Here is a 21,595-nt window from a genome sequence, read left to right as displayed (position 1 = left end):
AGGCTGCCTCTGCTTTTACTTGTAGCCCAGGGGAAAGTGGCCACAGACAAACCATCCATTGTGATCCAAGGAACAATGACCCGAGAAGTGGCTATGCCACCACCTGCCTCTCAGGATGGCCTACAACCCCCACCCTTCCCTTGAGTTATTCTCCCATGTTAGACAATGAAGTTGGGGGCAGGAGGAGCTATAGGGGCGCCAGAAAGGACCCACTTGCCCCAAGTACATTTCTTTGCAGAAACCATGGCAGGATCTACACTCTGAACTTGCCAGCTTGGCCTGGCCTCTTCCTTCTGCCATGCACGAAACCATCTTATCACTGCCTGTACCAGAGAGTGGATGTTTGGGATCTTTCTCTGCTTCCTTTCTGCCTTCTTTAAAATGCTGCTATCCTCTCATATTTGCTCTTCACCTCTAATCTGCAGGCCAGCCACTTCAAGGCCCACCTCTAGAGACCCAAGTGGTCTAGAGCTCTGTCTCTCATATGAATGAGGGGACAGGAAGGTTTCCACTGAACAACGGAAAGGATGCTTTCACACTGGGGACACCCAACCCCAGAACCATCTACCTGATGTGGGTGATGCATCTGCTGTTCTCTGTTCATCACACACAGTGACATGTGACATTTTCTGAGTGTGAGCATACTTCAGGGAAAGGCGGCAACAGCACAGATGATGTACTGAGGACAAGGGCCTGGGTTATCCTGGGATTATAGGTGGGAGTTAGTACTTACGTATGGATCAATAAAGGCACCACTGCGAGACTCTGGTATTGTCTATAGAAAGCAGAGAAAGACCGAGTGACAATACTGAATATGAGTTTTCATTAACCACACATTTGAACAGACTTGTTTGTAAACAATTCAAGCCTCAGTCCTCCCTTCGTTTCATATCTTCTTTTATGGGTCTATTTATCTAATTGGAGAATAAAAATAAAAATTTCCCTGGCTGGTGTGGCTCAGTGGATTGAGCTTCTGCCTGCCAGTTTGATTCCCAGTCAGGGCACATGTCTGGGTTGTGGGCCAGGTCCCCAGTTGGGGGCATGGGAGAGGCAACCACACATTGTTGTTTCTCTCCCTCCCTTCCCCACTCTCTAAAAATAAATAAAATCTTTAAAAAAACCGTTAAATTGTATGTCAGCAATACTTTTGCCCAATGCAAGTTCAATTCTCTGGATCTCAGACCCAAGATGGCTTTTAAGAAGCCATGTAGGGAGAGAGTCTGGCCCCAGTCTTCACAGATGGAGTTGGAGCTGCAATGAGGAATTCAGGCTGAGGACTCATCACCCAAAGCCCCAGTGACCACAGGTCCCAGAGTCCTGGAAGCCATGCAGGTGTCCCTGCAGACTCCACTGCCTCCCATGGCTCTCCTGGGCACAGCCCTAAGGATAAAATAGGTCCAAGGTCCCAGTTCTGCACCTCTTCTTCTTGAAGATGAGCACCTTTCCACTGTCTCCTGAATCCCAGGAGCTTGCATTGACCTTGGGTATCTGTAGAGTAACTTGGCCTCCTTCTAGTTTGGAACAATGACTGCTTCAGCTTTTACTTCCAGGCTAGAGCAGAGAGGCCACAGACAAACTGTGGATCCAAGGCACAATGACCTGAGAGGCGGCTGTGGGACTGCCTGTCTCTCTGGGTGTCATAGAACCCCCATCCTCCCCACAGGTTACTCTCCCATGTTAGCCAATGAAGTTGAAATAATCATATAAGATCAGTTCTGTCTCGTTATCCATTTTAAAGGATTGTTCTCACCTCTATCTCTAATGTTTTAGTGCTTAAAGGAGTCCTGGCCTCACACACTGTAATGTTTGAAAGCAGCAACTACAAAAATACCGTATTATAAAATCAAGTTTTATTAGAATTAGTAAATTGAGAAACTATGAAATATGGCCAGAGAAATGGGGAATCAACATTGTGATAGATGAGACAGTGGCTGAAAGTCATTTGATAATCACCTTTTTTCTTGTCCTTGGTGGGTCTGGTAGATATCCTTTCTGAAAGAGAGAAGAGATTCCAAAATGTGTCCACCTGGTCCTTTTGTACTTTTTCTACTGTTTTGAGCTTGGTGTTTCCAAACGCCGCCCAGACATGCCCCATTGTCAGCAACACACATTCTAGGTGTCTTCGTGCGCAACAACTTCCCTCTCCAAATCCGTAATGTGCTGTTCTTGGTTCTCCAGGCTCAGCTTGAAGAACAGCACCCTCTCTCTCGCGCGCTCCTTACAAAGTCCAAGTTTTCCTTTACAACCTCTTCTGCACCCACCAGTTCCTGTTCATCCCCCCAGTATCCCTCTAGTTTGTGTCTCTATACTTCACATACTTGAGCTTCTCCATTGGCACGTATGTGGTGAGTGACAGGTATCATCAGGTGCCAGGCCCCACCAGTGGCCTTGGGCACACACACATGTCCAGGCCTTTGAGAGGACAAGGGGGAAGGGCTGGCAACAGTGTGTGAGGACAATAAAGTGTAAATCATGCTCTCACTGCGTACTTTGGATTCCAGAGATAAGCGGGTGTAGTAACTGGAATAAGATGTGTATGTCCTGATCTCCAGGCCTGTGAATGTTACTTTATGTGCAAAGAGGGACTTAATAGAGGTAATTAAATTAAGGATCTTTGAAATGAGAAGATTATTCCCATTATCTGGGTGAGGCCAATGGAATCACAACGGGCTTCACAAGACGGGGCAGGAGAATCGGAACGGTAGGAGATATGATGTCAGAACAAGAAGCTGTAGGGATTCGTGGGAGGCACCACGAGCCAAAGAATGCGGGTGGCTTCTAGAAGGTGATAACAGCAAGGAACACATTGTCCCTGAAATGCTCCCTGCTGACAGCTGGACTTGAACCTACGGAAACGGATTTCTGACTTCTGTCCTCTAGACCTGTAAGGCAATAGGTTTGCATTGTTTTAAGCCCTAAGCGTGTGGAAAGCTGTTATAGCAGCAATGGGAACCAAACACAGTGAACTTAACGAACAACACAAACAAACGAGCTAAATAGAACGAGAGTCATGGAAACGAGGATCAGACTGACAGTGACCAGTGGGGCGGGGGGGAGGGGGAGAGGAGGGGAAGAAGGGGAAGGGTCTAGTCAAGGAACTAATATGAATGACCCATGGACATGGAAATCAGGGTGGGGATTGACTGTGGGAGAAGGGGTGGGCGGGGTAGGGGAGAGCAATGCAGGCAAAAATGGGACAACTGTAATAGAATAGCAATAAAATAAGATGGAAAATAAATAAAGGACTTCAGAGACTGTGCTGCTAGAACTTGGCCTTGTTGGTTGAGTGAACCTGTATCAGGCAGAAGTGGTGAAGGTCAGTGGAGGTTTCCATGGCTTCAGGAACTCCACCCTCTAACCCATATTGTGTTCTCTGATCAGATGAATATTTCTAAAGCATTATTTCTACTATGTCAGTCCGTCCCGAACTCAAACCTCCCATGATCTCCCCTATGATTAAAGGAGGGTTCATTCTTCTTCCTCTGGGCCTCAAGATCTCTACAATGAACCCACAACTTCTTGAGAAATCATGGAAAGGATTTTCGAGCCATCCTTTTCATGTGAAATGCATCGTTCCTATGTTTTTGCTTGTCAGAAATACTCTTTTAAGATCCAGCTCAGTGCACACTGCTCCATGAAACTGTCCTCAACCTCAAAGTCAGAAAGAACTTCCCTTCCCCTGAGACCCTGCATCTGTCTCTTCCTGCCAGTGCCTCTCCACCAGCGGTCCTGTAGTTAGGAATGCACAGCCTTGCTCCTGGTTAGGGACTGGGTCCCTGTGACTTCAGATGCATCTCAATAAATATTGCTGAGCAGAGAGAGGGCTTTTCATTGTCATTATGGTGGAGCAAGAAAGGGCCATCTGGGTCGAGTGATAATCAGAAGGCAGGGGCTCATGTGCAGCAGAGACCTGGCTCACTTTGTCCACAGCAGGGGGCTGATAGGAGGACCAAAGGAGCTATTTTAGAATGCCATTTATTTTCACTCTTTTTCAAGAATGAATTCCAGATGGCCATCAAGAGAAGTAATGTTGAAATATGATGAGTATTCTGTAATCCAAGAAACACCCGTACTTTTGTGTTATTTTCAGATACATAGTGCTACTAGGCTACTTTTAAACAACCATGAGTGACAGAGCCAAGGTCACAGTTTACTGTCTGCCTTCTAAGGCGTAAGAGTCCTTGCTCTTGGAGGATTAAGTTGTAATAATAGCCAGCCAAGATAACAGCTGAGTGGAATGTTAGTAATGACATCACTGGGACCTGTACAGAGGTCACGAGGGTTTTCTGGACACCGGTAAAGCTTGGAGTCGGTGAATTGTGAAGGCACATGCTTGATTTTAGCCCTTTGTCACTAGGGTACCTGAATCAGGGACTTCAGGGGCCAACCACCGCAGCGCACACTCAGCCTCCAGTTCTTGGATTTTTCATGGTTTCCTTCAACTTCAAATTCCTTGAGGGTGAGCTGCTTTCCATCCTTTGTCTCTATACACTTCGCTGCGATTCCTGTGAGACCAAGCAAGACAAGCTGAGCTCCCTCTGTTGCCAGGAAGTGCCCCTGGCTGTGAGAACCCCAGAACGTGGCCTCCCACCCCGTGGTTCTGGGCCACCAATTTTGGGTTTAGAATCAGCAACACAGGAGAGATGAGTTTCCTCTCAAGGGCCCCAGGGCCACCCCACCGGAAAGGTGAGGGCAGAAGGGAACTTCCTGCTGTGTGTGCACCCTTCTTTGCGTGGTGAGAAGGGCAATAATTATCGCCGACATTTACTTTTAAAAAAGTACTTACCTATACTCAAAAGAGAAACCAAAAAATGAATGACTCTAAAGAAGAATGACCAGGATTCTTTCCCTTCCCTTCTCTGAGACCCAAGATAGAACTGGGCTCAATTTCAGATGCGGCAGATGAGGGCACCCGGGCGGCCATGTGGCAGCTGTCCCTGCAGCCACGTCTGCCTCATCTTGTACAATGTTGATCATCCAGCTAATGGCAAGCAATTATTTCTCATATTTTGGACTCATGGTTATTTTATGTGGAGAGTGATTGTAGAAATATTACGTAGTAGGACCAGTTAAACAGCTCATATACGATATCATCATAAGGCACACATTTATACTTGTGGGTGCCAACCATGGCAGGTGAACATTTGTGTTGTACTTTAATAATTATAATTTGCAAATTATTCAATTCTTTTCTCATGACAATATGGTGAGGGAGATTTTATTATTATTCCCATTCTGTAAAGGAAGACGTCTAGGATGAGAGAGAAGCAGGGCTTGGTCCGGACGAAATCAGGCTTTCTTGGTGTAGCTGAAAGGTGAAGCCAGGTCTCCGGATTTTAAGTCCTGTGCTCCTTTCCGTTAGCACAAGGCGGTACAGATGGTACAGGGAACGGGGCTGTGAACTTGTTGTTGGATTTCTCAAATGTGTCCATTTCCCACCCTGATGCTGAAGGCCTTGCTGTTGTACTGGGCGCTGGATGGGCATCAGAGGGGCCTTTGCCATGGGAGAAGGGGAGTTGGGTCGGTGGGCTAATGCTTATGAATTTGAAAAGGGCGGGAAGGCCACGTGGGATGCCGCGCAGAGAAGACCTAACAGAGCAGACCTGAGACAGCTTTCTTTAGAAACGCCTGCTTCCGAGGTCAGCCTGTGGCTTAAGCTGAATGCCTGCTCTTCTTCTGCGAGTCTGGGATTTTGGCAGGTGGTAGGTAAAGGATACCTTTGTAGCTAACTCCTGATTAAAAACAAAACAAAACTCTGGGCTCCTAGGCTCAGGGCATCTTCCCTGATGGACAACATCTCACAATATCTCAAATTTTCACATGTTGTTAAAATCTGTTGCTGGAGAATTAAGTATGACTTGTGCGCCTCCACTGGGCAAGGATTCTGGGAACTGACACCTGGTTTCCTTTCAACTTTGTCCCACGTGATTTTTCTCCTTTGCTGCTTTTGCTTTGTATCAATTTAACCAATCATAGCAGTGAGTTCAACTATATGTTAAGTCCTGTGAGTGCACTTGTGAATCACCAGACCCGGGGATGGGCTTGGAGATCCTGATGCAGGTGTCCAGCCCTTGAACAACGTAATACGCACATGGGGGTCGTCCAATGGAAAATGGCAGAAGACCAGGAGACTCACCTTGTTTCATTATCTCCTTAGATAAAGTCCCCTTCACAGGACCACAGGTCACAGGAAGCTCTGGAGTTCGAAAATTCATATTTGTATCTCTGGGAATTCTTGGACCTGCAAAGAAGCATTATTATGTTTTTCATTCCACCTTCTACAGCTGTACCCTCTTCCTCCTCACCCATTGTGAGGCCCTCCTTTTATAAATGAAAACGTACTGGCGGGAGCTCCCCATGAGCTAAGTCTTTCTTTTAGGGCATGTTAGCACATAAAGGTAGCAGCATCCCCCACTCCTATTCTCTGAAATCCTGCATAAAAGCCTTGTGTGGAAGGGCCCGAATTCCCAAGCTGATTGGCCATGACTGTCTACTGCACAATGACTTTCCTCCGGTTTTTGAGGGAGATGTCTAGTCACATTATTGCTCTGAAGCTATGAGGGTGGAGAAGAACCCTTCAACTTCTAGTTTTGTCTCTTCGGCCGAGGCACGCACTGGGAGAACAGAGAGCAGGACGGGCGGTGGAGCTCCTAGTGCTGCGGGTGGAAGTCAGGCTCTCCTACAGGACCGCGAGGAAAGTATTCCACGGGCCCGTGCACGGGAGGCTGTGTGTGGCAGATGGTTTATTCATGTGGAAGGCTGCCTGTGTCCCCTCTTTGTTCACTCCACCATGGAAAATGGAAAAAGTCCTATTTTGCCTTCAGCAGGGCCAAAACAAAAGCCAGCGTCCAGTTTCTGCTTATATTAAAGCTCAGCCCTTTGGAGCCCATGCACACTCTGCCGCGGGCCCCAGGAGTTGCTGGACATGCATGGTCGCCTGTTCCCAGGTAAGAGAGAGCACGCAAATGCATGGGTGACTGCAGGGGCGGGGGAGAGAGAGGGAGAGAGGGAGAGAGAGGGAGAGAGAGGGAGAGGGAGGGAGAGAGAGAGAGAGAGAGAGAGAGAGAGAGAGACAGACAGACAGAAGGGACTCTTTCTTTGTTCCCCTGGGATTATATTAACCTTAGTTTGGGAGTAAGTAGGTGCTTTTGAAAAAATAACCAATCAGCTTCCTAAGCTTTCTTTCATGAGCTTTTTGATGGGCCCACGCCCTAGTTAGACTGACAGGCCTCACCCTGCAACGCAACCCCCCCCCCCCCCCATCAATCAGGTACCAGAGAGGGGAAGGGAGGAAGGAGTGCTAACCCCCTTGGCGGAGCAATGCTGTAACCCCTGGAGTGTGAAGGTGTGGCGTCCTGGTGAAGCAAACAGGCTTATGCGCCCCAGTTTATTGAACTCAATGGCTCATTCCCTTCACTCGTTTTCTGATTAGTAACTAGCTAAGTGCCCGCGGTGACACTAGCAGGAGCAGTGTCTGTGTCCCCTCCATGCTCTCTGCCTTGTTTCACTTCTTCACGCGAACCAGCTCTGCGGCTTTCACTCTGTGACACTCAGGGCAGGGTGCTCTAGAAGAAGCTGCAAGGTGCTCAGGAAGAGGCCCTCTGTACATCCTTTGGGTGGGGCACTAGGCTCTGATTCTGCAGTTGTTGAAAGTCTTAACATGAACTTCAGAAGCAGCAGCACCTGCTCCTGTCCTTCCGGCTGACACTGAGGGGGATCCATGCAGATACAAGCTAGGGCTTCTGTCCAGGGTGGCGGGAGAGGGGTGGGCTATCCCTGGTCCTCTCAGAGTCAGTTCTGCTAGAGCTGGGGAGCGTCTCGGAGGCCACTTGCCCGTTCACAGAGGAGGAAATTGAGGCAAAAGAAGAAACGACTAGCAAAAATCACACAATCAAAGGGATGTTAGGACTTGGGACAAGTCTTGTATTACTACCCAGAGTCCCCCTTGGTGGGCAACCGGTGGCTTTCTATATGGTCAAGAGCTGCACAGCACACGAGCCACACCCTTTATATTTTTATCCTAAAAAGTTATCAGTGCAGTGAGGGGAGCCCTGTACAGGCCCAGGGAGGCTTCTGCTCCCTCACAGATCAATTGTTCAAGTGGGTGTTATCAGCATCTTATTGTATTGTTGAAATTGACCAAGGCCAATGACTACCTTAACGTTTGTTACTGGTTCTATAAGCTAATTGATTGATTAGTCATTTGGAAAACAGAGTATAAAATAAAACTTTAGGTGCTTAATTCCTAAAAGTATATTAATCACTATTTTTTACCTCTTCTTCTGTATCTTTTCAAAGGCCCAGTGTTGACTGCTTTTATCCCTGAGGGGAAAAAAGAAAATAACATAAATGTCTCTTGTTTATAAAATTGCATTGCAAATAGTAGTGTTGTAGAAAAACACCATTCAAGCAGAAACTCTTCAGGAGCCTATCCAGTATTTCAATAACAATATCAAATGCCTAGATCAGGATTTAGAAACCTTTTTCTGTAAAGGGCCAGATAATAACTATATTTAAGGTCTGTAATTACTCAACTCTGCTGTTGTGCTGTGAAATCCTTCATAGGTAATACATAAATAAAAACAGGTGGCTATGCACTCTGGCAGGTGTGGTTCAGTGGATGGAATGCCGGCCTGTGAACCAAAAGGTTGCTGGTTTGATTCCCAGTCAGGGCACATACCTGGGCTGTGGGCCAGGTCCCCAGGTGGGGGTGTGCGAGAAGTAACTGATCGATGTATCTCTCACACATCAGTGTCCCTCTCCCTCTCTTTCTCCCTCTCTTCCTCTATCTATAAAAATAAATAAATAAAAGCTTTAGAAAAAAAAAGAAGTGGCTGTGGATGTGTTCCAACAAAACTTTTATTTATAAAACAATGGGCTGGATTTGCTCTATGGGCCAGAGTTTGCTGAACCCAGGCCTAGACTTAGTTACAAAGATGATACTTAACTGAGATTCATCCTAAATTTCTTTTACTAATATCTGCAGATTATTCCAGGTAAATCTGAAAGAGTGTTTTTTGTATTTCCCGAGCAACAGGGTGAGAAGAATAATGAAGCTGGACATCTGCTGAGCATTTGCTTTGTGCTAGGAACTGCCCTTAGACCTTAGTTCTATTAACTCACTTCATCATTAGAACAAATACATTAAATAGGAACTAACACTATCTTCATTCCATAGATGAGGAAATAAATATGTAGAGATAAAAATTCAAATTAAATAAGGTATTAGAAATTTCCTTTGATAAAGAGACAGAGACAGAAGGCAGTAATAGAAGGTCTCAAGGGTAGACCTTTGCCAGTTAGACAGCTGCCACAAGCCTAATCTTGCGAGTAGGTTTTTGTACTAATGATGGTGAAAATATGAGAAAAGACTTAAAAACTAACCTGGTTAAGGGGAAGTTATAGAAATTGATGCCAAAGTTCTAAAAGTTGTAGCAGTAAAGATAACACAAAATGTTTCAAAAGATTAAAGTATACCCCTGACTATAACCTGAGTTTGCTCACCAGTAGCTATTATTGTCAAACATACATTCTCTTGCTCTTAGTTTCTCTCTGTTTAAATCCTTCTGGGTCCAATGGGTGAGCTAGACTCCCCTTTTATTAACACCTTCAGGCTCACAGACAACTTCAGGTAAACAAACAGAAGCTGTGTTCTCCAGCCAGTTCTCAGCATGAGGAAATTGGGGTTGAACACCAAATCATACGTGTCAAAGTGCTGAGGAGGTTTGCTTTGCAATGGTTCTGTGTGTGTTTGCATGTTCCAGCAACTTGTTATCTTATATCCAGGAAGTAAGATGCTTGGACAAAGTAGGACTTAACTGTTCTTGGTTCTACCATCTTAATAACACTAAACCCCACATTAAGCATTATAAATAATAATATGGTCAGAAAGATTAAAATCAATATACAATATAAAATAATTTTCTTAATAGTTGGGTCTCTTCATTATGGGCAAAAAAGTATATCAGTTTGCCTCAGAGTATCAGCAGAAGCCTCAACAGCCAAGAACAATACAGCAGGAGCCTAGGACACGTATGTCTTAATGCAAGATGCTAGTGTAGCCATGCTAGGGGAGAGTGAGGCTGGTTCTGCCAGCAAAAGCCATCCCTACCACCAGGCCTAGTGACAGAAGCTACATTTCCTTGGAGAGAATTGTCAGACACCTCCCTTTAATGCAAGAGAGAAGGTATTAAAAGACCCACACAGAAGACGGACTTCTGTCCTTGGGGATGTCAAGAAAGGAGACACTGTTAGGTTCATCTCTAAGAAATGTAAAGGTGAAGGTCATGACTAGAGCTTGCTGCAGTGAGAGAAAAACTGAACTGGAAGCCAGCAAGGGAATCAATAAAGAAGCATGATTTCCATGGCCTGGTTGGGGCCCTGTGGATGGGACTTGGACTGGGTGTTCTTGAGGATTACTCTGCCCAAGAGAATCACCTGGAGTGCCGGGGTAACTGCAGCAAGGTGCAGACCTTTCAGAAGGGCCATCCAATGTCTTGATTCCCAAGTAAGTTTGCCACCAGTTAACCACTGAGAGATGGTAACGTATAGTGAGTATGCTCTATAGGAGCAAACTTCTAGCCAGATTTCCTCTCCTTCCCTTCTTCTTGCAGTTTTGTGGCCAGAAAAAGAGTTTTGAAGTATAATTTGTCTATAATTTGACAAATCTGTTTGAATGGGAAGCAGGATCACAAAGGGGCAGCCTAACGGGGGATTGTGTCTGCCCTATCTGCGTCCCTCACTTCTCCTTCCCGTTAGCTTCCTTCTGGATGAAAGGGAAGCTCACTGGGGTTCCAGAGTCATCTCCAAATTGCACAGGGAGGAGGCTTTGCATCTTAGAGCCTCTACGTGGTAGGGGCGGAGTGGGGCGAAGAACTGAGAATTGGACTTCCCAGAAACAGATGTAAAAGTTTAAAAACGAACTTCAGAATGAGGAGCTGCTGTTCCTGCTTTCCAACCAGCACTAAAGATTAGGGGAATCCATTAAAGACACTTCTTCAGTTCCCTGTTCACCGTGCAGTGGGAGATCCACAGGCTGGGAAGCTGTACGTGAAGGTGGGACGAGCCTTGAAGGGCAGTCAGTCTTTATTATTATTTTTTCCCCCATTTTATTTTACTTTACAGACCAATAGGAAGAGGCGAAGCACACAATTACCTCACAGTGGTGGGACATGAGGACAGACAGCTGTATCCCGTGTGAGTTTCACAGTGATTTGTGGCCACTACAGTTGGCCTCTGACCAACTCAAGGGGTTAGGGGTACAGATTCCCACCCGGTAAAAAAACTTCTGACTCTGCAGTTGGTCTTCACACATGCAGACACAACCAACTGTGAATAGAAAACAGTATTTTCCATCTGCAATTGCAAATCTGAGGTTGGGAATCCGAAAATAGTTTTCAATTTGCATTTGGTTGACACCCCAGATGTGACACCCAAACAAAATCTTAGTATAAATGGACAGGTGCAGTTCCAACCTGTATTGTTCACGGTCAGCTGGGTTTCCAGCTTGAAAGTGATCGACTCAGCAGAGGCAGCCTTGCAGTGGCCCCTGGGCCCTGGGTCTTTGTTGTAGATTCAGCCCCAAGTTACCTGTTCGTAGTGTTATCCTCTCTCAATCCCTGATTTTGGAATTGACTAAATCTGACCTATTTCTCAACAGTTAGTACAGTTACAAAAAGGGATTAGGGAAATAGGTTTGTTATTGAACGCAAACAGTAAAGCATAAGAATTTAGATGTTTAGTTATTGAAATGTATCCATCTTTAAAAATTTTACCTTTCGGTTTGCTTCTTTTCCACGGGATTCTGTTATTCAGAGTTTGGGTTCCATATCCGCTTCTGTTTGTCACTGAAACAAACGAACAAACAAACAACAAAACACAGAAAATAAAGACACTGTGAAAAGTTGCATTGTATATAACAGTGCTTTTAAAAAACTCCATTTTACTGTAACTTTTTCAAGAGCCTAATGCAAAAAGAAAAAAAATGCCCATAGCTTTATGCTTACCAAGCCTTAGATGTTTAACCAAAGTTCATCTTAGATTTCATTTTCTTTACCCGGGCATTAACCTTAATTCATTTATACCCACATTCATTTAAAAAAAAAAAAAAAAGAATTTAAGATAGAGTTTCATTTGTACCTCAGGGAGCCCTGAGAAGAACGACGAGAGCTAACCGCTGTGAAGTACTTACTGAGCACAGGGTTCTTGCACCTGCTAACCTACTTATGAGGTAGAGACTTTTACTATCCCCATTACCAATGAAGAAACTGAAAGCCCAGAAGTTGAAATAATTAAGTGTAACAGTGTAGATCTCCTTCGGTAGAAGTGCAGAAATCAAAGGCGGCTACTCAGGAATCTGGACTGCCTGGAGTGGCACGGTGATGAAGTGCTGGCTGCCACCTTAGCCTGAAAGGAAGGCTTTGGGGGCTGAAAATATAGTGAAAGTGATAACATGCGTTCGGACAAAAAATTAAATTCTAAGAAACTAACCAAGGAAAATTTGCTCAAAAAAAAAAAAAAAAAAAAAAAAGTCAAAGGATTAAAAAAAAAAGTACAAATAAAGAAAATATTTCTCAGTTGAAAAAATGTATTTCAAGTCTTAGAAAGACTTAGGACTAGAGATATTGAAAAAGAGTTGGTCGAAACCCTCCTTCAGGTGAATATGCCCTCAGATTGAGCAGGCGGTGAGGTCTGGGTGGAAAAATGGTGAGCCATGTGCAGGTAGATCTCCTGAGTGCTTTGTTTATATGCTTCTCTCTCTCTCTCTCTCTCTCTCTCTGTCTGTCTCTCTCTCTCTCTCTCTCTCTCTCTCTCTCTCTCTCTCTCTCTCTGTCTCTCTCTGTCTCTCTCTCTCTCTCTCTGTCTCTCTCTCTGTCTCTCTCTGTCTCTCTCTCTCTGTCTCTCTCTCTCTCTCTCTTTCTTTCTCTCTCTCTCACCAGCTCTGTGGTGGGACTGCAATTTGGGCTTGTTCAGCAATGGACATCTTAGGCAAACAGATTCTCTTTGTGTCCCTCTGTGTCTTTTTCTGGTACTCTTGGGTTCACCTTTCATCAAACCTGTGAGGCCATATAAATTAAAGGTATAAGAGTAGTCTAGTTCATGCTACCGGTGCTCCCTTTCTTGGAAAATTCAGGGCTTAAGACCTACTAAAAACGTAAAGCCACTAGACTTTTATTTAAAATAGTTCTTTGTGAATATTCCTGCTCAATTACTCCAAAGGAAGTAGAGTGGCTGTTTTGGGGTTCCCTGTTCAAAAACCATTGACACCACAGACTTTCTATAGTAGTTGAGTAAGGTGTTCCCTCATCCCTCACGGCAGGTGAGAAAGCTTCAGCCTCAAAGTAAAGGATCTGTTTCTCCAGGAGTTTGAAGAAGGCAGAGAAATTTAAAAACTCAGGCGTGGAAAGTCCAGAGAGAATGAGCATACAGGGAGCCAAATACATGCTCACTGGCAGAGGATCAATAAAGAGGCACAATTCCCATGGTCCTCTCTGGGGAAGGGAGGAGCTCAGTTAGCTCTTCTTAAGAGATACTCTTTCTAGGAGAACCATTTAGATGAGTGAGGTGTAAACTTTCTCACAGCCGAGAGACTCCGAAAGAAGTGGGAGCAGTCAGGTGGAGTTCTTGCATTAGAAGAACTAAAGTTGAAAAATTCTCTCTAAAGAAGAGGTCTCTCTGAAAAACCCATAAAGGGGACACAATGCACCCACCATATTGGGAAAACATGGGCTTATCATAAGAGGACATTTCTGCTCATTACCACTTCTTTCTCTTCTTCTTCTCCAGACTTGAATTAGCTAACAGCAAGAGATACTGATTGGAATTAGAGAAGAACTTTCACTTATCAGCTCAGGCTTTTTAATATTGAGTGAGAATATATCCCCGCTGCTGAAAGGAACTAGCACAGCTCTGGGGCTTATCTAAGACTTCAGTTTGGGGCAGGAAAAAATTATTTGAGAGAGTATGTTTCAAAAGGAAGCAGGAGAAAAAGCAAGTTGATTTCTGCTTAGACTACCAGTTCCAATTATTTTAATAAAGCAGATAAGATAAAAAGGTTTCACAAAAGCTCAGAGGAGAAGAATTATAGACCTGGGTAAGTATAACCTGAGAAATAATCAAGATGCTAAAGACAAGCATAGAGATAAAATGATAGAGATGCTGGGAATATATGTATATATTGATTTATGTTATATTTAAATGTTTATATTTATACTGTTTACACAAATATATTTGTATATTTAATATATAATACATTATATACAGTAGTCCCTTTCTATATCGTGGTCCACTTATCGTGGTCTCACTGTATCGTGGGATTTTTACAAATATTATATTTCATTATTTATCGCGGATTTTTTGCTATATCGTGGGATTTTGCGGTCCTGTATATGTATGTTGTTAAAGTTATGTAGGTTTAAGAGTGTAGAATAAATGTAAGGTTCCTACTTCGTGGGGGGGGGGAGGTGTCTGGAACGTAATACCCGTGATAAGTGAGGGAATACTGTATGTAAAACAAGGTGACAGAAGTACTCAGAAGAAATGAGAAGGAAACAAAATATATCCAAATACGTTTTGACTCCAGAGGAAAATACTCTGCCACCTGTAGAGAGCCATGTAAACTTAGTAGCAGTGTTTTATATGATATGATGCTAAAGAATGAACAAAAGAAATAAAGCATACAAAAGACACATGAGCGGAATGGGAGAGGGAAGAGAAAAGAAGAGAAGAAAAGAAGAGGAAGAAAAGGAGGAATGTGATAGAAACAAGAGACTGCAGAACCTGATTCAGAGAACGGGAGTCACTCATGCTTTTGACGCTTTGCTGCACAGTGTGCTGTGTGCTCTGGTTAAATATGGCTTAAATAATCGCATTTCCCAGGCTTCCATCTGATGTGTTACCAGGACTCTGCCTTCTGCTTAATTGAGTCAAGTTCTGTTTACCTGCTTCTCTTTGTTCTGTCAAGGGTTGTGTTCATTAGTTACAACAAACCTCCCCAATGCTATTTCCTGGTGCCTTATTTCCCACACGAGCTGGCTTGTCTATTTGTTACATGACTCAGCCTGTACTCTAATTCCTTAGTTATGAAGCCCGTAGGGGATTTCAGGGCTGCGGCAAAGAGAGGGGTCTGGCAGGAAGACCCGGTCTGCGGGAAGCTCACAGGTGTGAATCCTCACATTTATTCTTACCTTTTTGGAAACTGTTAATTTTATCTATGTGTCTTCTCTTTTCTCCTTTAAACAGAAAAGAAAATAATCATTTAGGATTATAGAGATTTACAAGCTTTATATGTATTTTATTTTTGTCTTCATTCGACTTTTGTGAATGGCTCACTTCCCAGGTACCAACACACCATCTTGGTGGTCACCACACTGAAAACAATAGTAGCAACAATAACCGTGACACAGTACTGGTCATTTACAGACTGATTTTATTAGTAAATACTCATGTGAGCTTTTCTCACTCGCTATGAGAAAAATGTGAAAAGCAGCTGAAATCAGACAAAAGCTGACAGCAAATGAGCAGAAGCATCAAGAGAACTGAAGGACAATCGATCTCAGACATCCTGGAATTCATAGGCTTGCCTTGAAAGCTAGCAGAGGTGGGCTCATGGGCTTTAAGGAAAGAAGCCATCTCTGTAAGTTGCAAGTTCAAGGTGAAGCCTCAAGTGCTGATGTGGAAGCTGCGGGAAGCTCTCTGAAGATCTAGCTAAGGTAATTAATGAAGGTGGCCACATTCAACAACAGCTTTCAATGTAGGAAATAACAGCCCCATATTGACAGAAGATTCCAGGTAAGACTTTGACAGCTAGAGAAAGAGAAGTCGGTGCAGCTTTTAAAGCTTCAAAGGATAGGCTGACTTTCCTCTGAGGGACTAATGCAGCTGTGACTTCAGCCAGTGCTCACCTACCATTCTGAGAATCCCAGGGCCCTTCAGAATGATGCTGAATCTACTCAGCCTGTGTTCTATAAATGCAACAACATAGCCTGGATGACAGCTCATCTGTTTACAACATGGTTTACTGAATATTTAAAGCCCACCGTTGAGGCTTACTGCTCAGAAAAAAGATTCCTTTTAAAATAATTGACAATGCACTTGGTCATCCGAAAACTCTGATGAAGATGTACAATGACTTTAAAGTTGTTTTCATGTCCGCTAAGGCAATACCCATTTTGCATCCCATGGGTTAAGGAGTAATTTTGACTTTCAAGTTTTATTATTTAAGAAATACATTTCATAAGAATATAGCTGTCATAGATAGCTATTCTTCTGATGTGCCTGAGAAAAGTAAGTTGAAGATCTTCTGGAAAGGATTCAACATTATAGATGCCATTAAGAACATTCTAGTTTTAAAAAAGTATATTTTATTGATTATGCTATTACAGTTGTCCCAGTTTTCTCCCCCTTGCCCCCCTCTGCCTGATACCTCCCTTCTTTCCATCAATCCCACCTCCCTTTGTTCATGTCCATGGGTCATGAATATAGGTTCTTTGGCTTCTCCATTTACTTTATGGTTCTTAATGTCCCCCTCTCTATTTTGTACCTACCAGTTATGCTTTTTGATCCCTGCACTTTTCCTGCCATTCCCCCTCCCCCTCCCCATTGATAAGCCTCCATATGATCTCAATATCTATTGTTCTGTTCCTGTTCTAGTTGTTTGCTTAGTTTGTTTGTTTAGATTCATTTGTTGATAGTTGTGTTTGTTATCATTTTACTGTTCATAGTTTTGATCTTCTTATTTTTCTTAAATATGTCCTTTTAACATTTCATATAATGAGGGCTTGGTGATGATGAACTCCTTTAGCTTTACCTTGCCTGGGAAGTACTTCATCTGCCCTTCCATTCTAAATGATAGCTTTGCTGGATAGAGTAATCTTGGTTGTAAGTCCTTGCTTTTCATCACCTTGAATACTTCTTTCCAGTCCCTTCTTACCTGAAAAGTTTCTTTTGAGAAACCAACTGACAGTCTTATGGGAACTCCTTTGCAGGTAACTGCTTTTCTCTTGCTTCCTTTAAGATTCTCTCTTTATCTTTAACCCTTAGCATTTTAATTATGATGTGTCTTGATATGGTCTTCTTTGGGTCTAGCTTGTTTGGGACTCTGTGCTTTCTGGACTTGTATGTCTATTTCCTTCACCAAATTAAGGAAATTTTCCTTTATTATTTTTTTACATAAGTTTTCAATTTCTTGCTCTTCCTCTTCTCTTTCTGGCACCCCTATGATTCAGATGTTGGTACATTTGAAGTTGTCCTAGAGACTCCTAAGCCTCTCTTCATTTTTTTATTTTTCTTTTTCTTCATTCTGTACTGGGTGACTGTTTATTTATTCATTTGTTTCAGATCATTGATTTGAATCCCAGTTTCCTTCCCTTCATCATTGGTTTTGTGTGCATTTTTCTTCATTTCATTTAGTGTAACTTTTACTTTTTCTCTTATGTGTTTGCTGAACTCAATTATTTCTGTGAACATTGTTATCATAAGTGTTTTGAACTCTGCATCTGTTAGGTTGGCTATCTCCTTGTCATTTAGTTCCCTCTCTGGAACCTTGATCTGCTCCCTCTTTTGGGCCATACTTCTCTGTCTCCTCAACTTGATAGCCTCCTGGTTTTGTCTCTGTGTCTTAGGTAGAGCTGTCACACCTGTTATGTTGTAAGGGGTGAAGCCTTAGGTATTTGTCAGTGCTGGGCGACCTGTTTCACAGCCCTGTGGCACTGTATGTGGTGGAGGGGTTGGAGAGGGAACAATGCTGCTCGCTTGACACTTGCCCTGTTTCCAGTCACTTCACCTGTTTCCTGTATGTGACTGGCACGCCTTTAGCTGTTGTCCTGGTGATGGTTCCCAGAATGGGTGGGTTTGCATACATTCTAGGACCACGGAGGCCCTCTAAACAGACTCTTCTGAGATATAGGCAGTTTCTTCCACTGCCGCACTCACCAATGGTTTTCACATCCAGAAGCAATGTCTTTATTTTCCTGGCACTGGAACTGTGAGCTGCACGGTCTGGCCTGAGGCTGGGATTGCTCCCTAAGTGTCTCTCCCAGCTTTTATAATGTGTGACTGCTCTTTCCACCAGCCAGCCATAGCCACTACCTTGCCACCACCACTGCCACACTGTGTCCTCTCCACCCTGGTTCCCTGTCTCTGCTCCTTTTACCCATCTGGATGAGTATTACTTCTTTATATCTTTGTTCGTTGGACTTCCATGCAGTTTGATTTTTCTGGTAGTTCTTGTTGCTTTATGTTTTGAGGTAGATGTAATCCTTCTTATGGTTGTGGAAGGAGGCAAGGCATGTCTACCTATGCCTCCATCTTGGCTGGAAGTCAAGAACATTCTTGATTCATGATAAGAGGTTGAAATATTAACATTAACAGAAATTTGGAAGATGTTGACTCCAACCATCATGGATGACTTTGAGGGGGTCAAGACTTCAGTGAAGAAAGTAACTGCTGATGTGGTGGAAATAGCAAGAGAACTAGAAACAGAATTGGAGCCTGAAGATGTGACTGAATCACTGCAATCTCTTAATAAGCCTCTAACAAATGAGGCGCTCCTTCTTATGGATGAACAAAGAAAATGGTTTCTTGAAATGAAGTTTACTCCTGGTGAAGAACTGTGAAGACTGTTGAATTACAACAAAAAGTTTAGAATATTATATAAAATTAATTGATAAGGCAGTAGCAAGGGTTGAGATAATTGAATTCAATTTTGAAAGAAATTCTACTGTGGGAAAAATGGTATCAAACAACATCACATACCATAGAGAAAAATTCTGGAAAGCTACACCAATGCTTATAAGCCACATACACTTTAAAATTGGAATATAAACAAGGAACAGACTGATAGTGACCAGGGGGGAGGAAGGGGAGGGAGAGGGGGGAAAGGAAAGGGAGGGTCTAGTCAAAGAACTAGTGTAAATGACACATGGACATGGACAAGAGGGTGGAAATTGAATGGGGGGTGGGGAGTGGGGTAGAGGGGAGCAATGGGGGGGGAATGGGACAACTGTAATAATAAAAAAAAAAGCAATAAAAAACCCAACATAAAGATATGAGCATTTAAAAAAAGGCATTTTTTTTTTGTCTTATGGAAGGCATGGAAAGTAATGATAATAAATTTTAGCATTAAAATATAGTTAATCTGTAACATAAAAATCAAGTAAATTCTTATTTGCTCTTACTTCTTTTCCCACTGTGTTTTTCTAAAGTAGAATTGCTTCCAATATCCATGGTATCTAGAAAGTAACAGGTGGTGGTCAGAGAACTGTAATTTATATATAAAAGTTACAGATCTTATGGCAATTCACATTGTGGAAAGCTTAAGTTTATAACAATGTCTGAGCACCTCAGTGAATAAAAAAGCCCTGGCTAGGTAGCTCAGTTGATAGAGTGTTGTCTTGATACCCCAAGGTTGAGGGTTTGCTCCCCAGTCAGGGCATATACAAGAATCAACCAATGAATGCATACATAAGTGGAACAACAAATCGATGTCACTCTCCCCCCACTCCCTTTCCCTCTCTCTCTCTCTAAAAAAACCTTACATGAATTGATACAAATTGGTATCTGAAGTCTTTATTTCTCTGAGGCTTTGAAAAAAATTCTTCATTACATACGTGCATCAGTTTCCTCATTTATGAAACAGGTAGGTAGTAAAAGTTATCCTGTTTAGGCTTTAGATTTCTTAATGATTAAATAAGATCTTATTTGCAAAAATTAATGAGAATTGCTATATAAATCTATAGATGCTGGAGGTCAGTCTTCAAAACTACATGTTGAGTTTAAGAATAGTTATCTGAGGTCTTTTCCCTGATAAGTAGCAGGACCATTTATTTGTCTTTTGAGATCTTTTCATGGTTGCGACACCATTATCTTCCAAAAGAACACTTGGATTTTTTTGCTCCATGAGCGAAGGTAGAAGCCACTATATAAATCCAACAATTGATAAGCTCATACAGTACACAAGATACTGGTTTTTTTAAAAAAAAAAAATCAGTGTATTTCTACTACATCATCCACAGAAGATCAACAGGATCCATTCTGTTAAACACGACTGTACCCATGATTTCCTGCCTTCCTACTGTTCCCAAAAGGGTCAGGTTGAGCAAGCGTGGAGAATGAGATTCTGACATGGCCTGAATCTCTTCTTTATCAACATGTGCTCAGAGTCAAGTGCAGCTGAAGACAGGAACTCTGATTTCAGACTCCTGACATCCTGCAGCCTGGGTCCTATGACTCTCACCTTCATACCCGACCTGCTCCCTGTTGGCAAGCTGCTTCATGTGGTCCTTGAACCCTGATCACCTATCACTGACATCCCCGGGGTCTGTGGTATCCGCTGGATCACCTCCACCCCAAGACCCTTGGGTGGCTTTACCCATATCAGATGTTTGGCTACCTTCAGTCCTTGCTTCTTGACCTCTTGGCACATCTTTTGATAAACACATGACACAGGAACACTTCTCACTTCCAAGTCCTTGGAGCTCTGCTCCTATGTTATGATTTGTACAAAAAATTAATTTGCAATTTTATTTTGTATCCCCTGCCCTCCAAACATTCTTCTTTCCCCCACACCTACTTCAAAAGATGGCTCTACTTCTGAAATCTTTGTCTGTCGTTGGTCCTCATTGTCTCTGTCCCTTCCTTTCAATATGTTTTATCTCTATTACCTTTTTCTCTTTGCTCCAATCTGCATCTTTGTTTCTTTATTTTTCCTTTATGTGTTTCTCCTATCCATTCCTTAATTACACTTTTTAACAAAAATTTGTATTTATTTTTATGTGATGGTATTCTTTTCCAGACATACTGTTACATTCATATGTCCACACATATGTATATATAATTATTAAAACTTTTTGTAAACATTCCATATGAATACTCTAATAAACTAACTTTTGCCAGGCAAATTTCCAAATGTTGGAATACAGAGAGTGACCGATTCTTTCCATTCACGTGACAAGTTTGCTAAGCTTCTCTCATGTGCCAGGTGCTGGGATGAATGCTGATGACAACGTAGGGCATAAGACCACTGAAGCGTCAGTGCTTGTCAATCTTAAGAGCAACCATGACATCGACTCATAAAGAAGTGAATACATTAAAACTTGAAGAATGTGAACACACAGATTGCACAGAATACTCTGGGTGGGGAGAAGGCAGGAAGAACTAGCTTAGTTTGAGGTGAGGCACCTCTTCCAGGGAATGAGTCATGGAAGCAGGAGTTAGCCAGATTAGGGAGGGAGGGGAACAAGACTGTAGCCCCAAACGGATGGAGACGCATGTGCAAAGGTCTGCATTCCACAGATGCAAGGATTTTCGTATGTCTGAACATGCAGTCAGAAAGTGGGTGGCAACGGTGATGATAGACAAGGAGGCAGGAGCCTCAAGGTAGGCGGCTTTGAGGGCCACAAGGAGGAGAAAGAACGTAATTCTAAAGGACCTTGAAGGACATCGGATTTTATGTAGGACAGCGGCATGGACATATTTTCTTTTTTGAAAGATCGGTTTAGCTCAATCACTTAGGATACGTTTGGTGGACAAGATTCGAAGCAGGAAGACAAGCAGGAGCCTGTAGCTCTCGTTCCAGTGAGAAGAGATGTAGGTACTG

At 43.1% G+C, this 21,595-nt stretch overlaps 1 protein-coding gene across 1 annotated transcript in view; it reads right to left on the bottom strand.

Moving 5' to 3' along the window:
- Window positions 1–21,595, bottom strand: part of SP100 (SP100 nuclear body protein) — a 75,243-nt gene that overhangs the window by 6,880 nt on the left and 46,768 nt on the right. The window contains exons 13-21 of the mRNA XM_090284913.1: window positions 20,390–20,482; window positions 19,176–19,229; window positions 15,186–15,230; window positions 11,775–11,846; window positions 8,275–8,322; window positions 6,137–6,241; window positions 4,363–4,505; window positions 1,954–1,992; window positions 734–775 (exon numbers count right to left, since the gene is read on the bottom strand). Of these exons, the coding sequence (XP_090141039.1) occupies window positions 734–775; window positions 1,954–1,992; window positions 4,363–4,505; window positions 6,137–6,241; window positions 8,275–8,322; window positions 11,775–11,846; window positions 15,186–15,230; window positions 19,176–19,229; window positions 20,390–20,482 (641 nt within the window). The remainder of the gene's footprint in view (window positions 1–733; window positions 776–1,953; window positions 1,993–4,362; window positions 4,506–6,136; window positions 6,242–8,274; window positions 8,323–11,774; window positions 11,847–15,185; window positions 15,231–19,175; window positions 19,230–20,389; window positions 20,483–21,595) is intronic.

This window comes from Furipterus horrens, unplaced genomic scaffold (genome assembly GCF_987537825.1).
Source record: "Furipterus horrens unplaced genomic scaffold, mFurHor1.1.pri manual_scaffold_1, whole genome shotgun sequence".
Lineage (NCBI taxonomy): Eukaryota > Metazoa > Chordata > Mammalia > Chiroptera > Furipteridae > Furipterus > Furipterus horrens.
This window is presented reverse-complemented; position numbering and strand designations above follow the sequence as displayed.